At 37.0% G+C, this 4,934-nt stretch overlaps 1 protein-coding gene across 1 annotated transcript; it reads left to right on the top strand.

The window, feature by feature from the left end:
• Positions 1 to 1,554: 1,554 nt before the first annotated feature.
• LOC113238779 lies at positions 1,555 to 4,493 on the top strand (the record flags this gene model as incomplete). Its single annotated transcript, XM_026475612.1, has 3 exons — positions 1,555 to 1,873; positions 3,978 to 4,152; positions 4,247 to 4,493. Coding segments are annotated over exons 1-3 (741 nt in total), but the record flags the coding sequence as incomplete, so codon positions are not given.
• Between the last annotated feature and the right edge of the window lie 441 nt (positions 4,494 to 4,934).

Below are 4,934 nucleotides of genomic sequence, written 5' to 3'. Positions count from 1 at the left end.
ATATGATGATAGTTTCATATCAAACGAATTGTCACAAGAGAGGCGAAAATGAAATGCATGTAGGCGTAAGCAACTTGTATTTACGCTCGTCGGCGCGCAACAAATATACAAATAATGATGCCATGGAATAACATTTCTCTCAAAAGTGGGGAAATTATATCTTGCTTAACTTATCATTAAGTTAATAATTACTGCCCAACTTTTATTTAATTCATATATGAACAAAAACCTTAAAGCAAGTTTAAGTGCGACTATCGAATTTGACTATATTTATAGCCTGATATTATCTGCGGATAAACACATGTAAAGTACATGATAACAATAAAGAACCTGGGGGTCTACTCTCGATCTCCGTTCGACGTCCGTCCGAAACAATTACTGCCTTATAAGCAATACTTGACCAAATGAAAAGACGCGTGATGAGAATGAAGCTTCATACTTGATACTTGTCTTTTAATTTTGTCGAATATTACTTATTTGACAGTAATTGTTTCGGACGTATGTCGGACGGAGATCGAGAGTAGACCCCAGAACCTGAAAGTTATTTATACACAACTATGGAGAACTGACAATGACTTTTTAGTCAGTGTTAATTCCCTGAAATGAGTTTAGTTAAGAACTTTTGACTCTGGGCAAGACAATATTTTAAAATGAGTCCTGTATGATGAACAAGAATAATAATTTTCACATGAAACTAATGAAGGTAAATACTAAATATATTCCGTAAAAATCGCTAACGTAAATTCCCTACAATGCCACGGTGTTTCGTGTAGAACAAGCTAGCTTGTCAATATTGACATTAACATTTCCCAGAAAGGTTGATTACGGTAAGTAGGATATTAGTTGCTAATCACATCGGTACGTATGATTTTTGCACTAATGACATAGATCATTAGTAATAAGCATATGTATATAAGATAACTAGAAAAAAAACATAAAATTAGATGCATTTTTGCTCTTGAGATGACAACGTCTCCCGAGTTGATTTTAAAAGTTGTGTTTATTTAAAGTAATGGATTCAGTAACCAAGGGTAAGTGTTATTTTTTAGTACCATTATATTCGAAAAGCAATAAGGCATTTAATAGGAAATGTCTCGCAAAGTTGTTAAAGTAACTTTTTTTTTACATTTTTCAAATTCAAAAGACTAAAAGTAAAAATCCCCTCTTCTCCCTGGATCGATATTTTTTCCTGTGATAGGTACAGTCTTCTAGTTTATTATTCAAGTGGAATTTCTTGCTCGAAAAGTGCCCTTTTTTATTATCTTTTTTTTTGCAGAAAGCAGTTTCACTGTCTCAAAGAGGGACTTTTTTGAAGAATGGGCGAAACACTCAAAAAATGAGCGTAACCAAGCTATGTATCATCATATATGCTTACTACATGATCTGAGTGGTATCACAGACCAGTCTGTGAGAATGATAAAGGAGACAATTTCGCATTTTTCCTCAAAATTATTGGAAAAATGGGAGAGTTCCAGAAGAATAAAATACCGCTTTCTAGCTACTTATGCAGAATGGCTAGAGGGCGAAGATATACATTTTGATGTGTCGCAAGAGATGGTGGGGGCATCCACTTCTTCCCAATTGCCACCTGGTGTGGGAAGACCATTGGCAGACTTGACAAACGCAAGTGCCAAAACAAAAAGACGACGTGTTGACGATTTGATCAAGAGTAGAAGTTCTGAAGAACTAACAGCGGCTGCTGAAATTTCTTCTCGGTTATCGGGAAAGAGGAACGTAGCCAAATTAATCAAAGGAGTCAGTGAAAGTACAGAAAAGTTCACTGATTTTCAAAAGTGTAGTGAACAACATAAGCAACAAAGGTCTTTGACAAGCGAGGAGGCTCTGGCGTACTATGTGGACTCCAAATCCACAAGTCATACAAACAGACACGGAAGTGGAGTATACTAGCTGGGCATCAGGTATTTCCATCATTTTATAGTCTTAGAAAAGCCAAACAAGCCTGTTTACCACCAAATGAACTAGTGACAATAACTGAAACGCGAACCGAAATTCAGCTGCAAGCCTTATTAGATAAGACTGCTCAGCGGTTAATATCAGCCCAACGTGAGGTTATTGACACTTGTTCTTCTGGTGGTGACTTATCATTCACTTTAGTTAGCAAGTGGGGTTGTGACGGAAGTTCTGGTCACAGCATATACAAACAAAAATTCGCCAATACACTTAGATGATACAGATGAATTTCTGTTTGTTTATTCACTTGTACCTATACAATTACAAGATCAAAGTGGTAACATTTTTTGGCAGAACCCTCGTCTATCGTCCACTATGTATTGTCGTCCAATAAAGTTTATGTTCATCAAAGAAACCAAAGAATTAACAGTGTCCGAGACAAATAAAGTACTGGAAGACATAAATGAACTATTGCCAACAATATGTAGTGTCCATGATGGTCTTGAAATTTCCGTCAAGCATTCACTACTTTTGACGATGATTGACGGTAAAGTCTGCAACGCTTTGACCGAAACTTCGTCAGCACAAAAATGTTATATTTGTGGAGCTACCCCAAAACAAACGAATGATGAGTCCAAGGAGTTCGTGGCTAACAAAGACAACCTGGGTTTTGGTTTATCGACATTGCATGCTTGGATTCGTTGTTTCGAATGTTTACTTCACATAAGCTATCGTATTGATGTAAAAAAATGGCAATTACGAGACGCAAACGATAAAGCTCTTGTGAAACAACGTTCTGCAGCGATTCAAGTACATTTTAAAGAAGAAATGGGCTTAAATGTAGGTAAACCAAAGCCGGGGTTTGGCAATACTAATGATGGGAATACTGCTCGTAGGTTTTTTGCAAATCCTGAGTTAAGTGCTGAAATTACAGGATTAGATGTGATTTTGATAAAGAATTTCGATATTTTGCTAAGGACACTTTCTTCCGGATATGACATAAATTTAGAAAAATTTCAACATCTAGCACAAGAGACAAGAAATCTCTATTTGAGTCTGTATTCGTGGTATTACATGCCTGCAACTGTACATAAAATACTTGTACATAGTGTAGAAATAATTCAATCGGCTCTTTTGCCAATCGGGCAGCTTTCTGAAGAAGCTCAGGAAGCTCGAAATAAAGATTGCAGAAGATTTCGAGCGGATAACACACGAAAATATTCACGTATAGCCACGAACACAGACTTACTTAATATGTTAATAATTACATCTGATCCTGTGATTAACAGCCTCTGAGATATTCCGCAAAAGAAGTCAGGTTCTCTTCCTCCCGGAGTCTTAGACTTCATTCTTTCAAGTCTTCCTAAAAGATTAGCTCCTGTTGAATCTAGCACTAGTCACACAGATTATAGTGTTGAAGATTCTTCTGAGGACGAGCTCAGCGATAACGAATGAGCTTATTTTCAGAATATACACAGTCAGGTCACTTATATTGTCACACAGTAAAAACTTTTCTTTTAGAATGCTGGCCACAAAAAAGTTTATTGAATTCGAATTTCGAATTGTTCATGAAAATAAAAATGTATACTTTTTAGAATTTTACTCATTTTTAAATATGGAGTGGGCGCTTAAAGAAGACCGTGTTGCAGTTATTGCATTGCATCGTTGCGGTTACGCGCCAATTCAAATTTTTGACATACTGAAAAATTTTAATATAACCAAAAGATTCGTTTATCGTACCATCAAACGATACAATGAAGACTCTAGTGTAGATGACAGGTCAAGAAGTGGTCGCCCTCGGTCTGTTAGGACTCCAGCAGTGATAAAAGCTGTGAAGGCGCGAATTCAAAGAAATCCCAAACGTAAGCAGAAACTGTTGGCCCTTCAGATGGGGTTAAGCAGAACCACGGTGAAAAGGGTGTTAAATGAAGACTTAGGGCTTCGGGCATATCGAAGAAAAACAGGACATCGTTTGAATGCTCGTCTAATGGACCTGAGACTGAAGAGATGCCGCGCTTTGTTGAAGCGGTACGCGGGAAAAAAATATCGGGAAATTCTTTTTTCAGATGAAAAAATTTTTACCGTAGAAGAGAGCTACAACAAACAAAATGATAAGGTGTACGCACACAGTAGTGAAGAAGCGAGCAACCGTATCCCACGTGTCCAACGAGGTCATTTTTCATCCTCGCTCATGGTATGGTTGGGAGTCTCTTATTGGGGCCTTAACAGAGGTACATTTTTGTGAGAAAGGTGTAAAAACGAATGCAGTTGTGTATCAAAATACAGTCCTGACGAACCTTGTGGAACCTGTTTCTCATACCATGTTCAATAACAGGCACTGGGTATTCCAACAAGATTCGGCGCCAGCTCATAGAGCGAAGAGCACACAAGACTGGCAGGCGGCGCGTGAAATCGACTTCATCCGGCACGAAGACTGGCCCTCCTCCAGTCCAGATTTGAATCCGTTAGATTACAAGATATGGCAACACTTGGAGGAAAAGGCGTGCTCAAAGCCTCATCCCAATTTGGAGTCACTCAAGACATCCTTGATTAAGGCAGCCGCCGATATTGACATGGACCTCGTTCGTGCTGCGATAGACAACTGGCCGCGCAGATTGAAAGCCTGTATTCAAAATCACGGAGGTCATTTTGAATAAACATTAGTGTCATAAGAATCTATGTTTCGTTAAGTTCATTTTGGTATATAAATGGTTACATAATGAATAAACTTGTTTCAATTATTTTATATTAAACATGTGACAGAATTTATGACCTGACTAGGTAGGTAATTAAGAAATGTTCAAATAATAGATAAGTTGTTTGTAATATATTAGTTAATTAGTTATAATTTAGTAAGTCATTTGGTTAATTATGTACACATTGTGCTAATTTATATTTATTGTAAGATAATCTATTGGTTATAATAACTTTGTGTTTTTTTCTATTTATTTCCTAAATAAAATATTATGTTCCTTCTAATACGCATTTCAATGTCTAAAGTACCTGTTTTAGTAGATTCTGGA

Source organism: Hyposmocoma kahamanoa, unplaced genomic scaffold, assembly GCF_003589595.1.
Source record: "Hyposmocoma kahamanoa isolate Upper Pololo Valley unplaced genomic scaffold, ASM358959v1 98231, whole genome shotgun sequence".
In the NCBI taxonomy this organism is placed as follows: domain Eukaryota; kingdom Metazoa; phylum Arthropoda; class Insecta; order Lepidoptera; family Cosmopterigidae; genus Hyposmocoma; species Hyposmocoma kahamanoa.
This window is presented reverse-complemented; position numbering and strand designations above follow the sequence as displayed.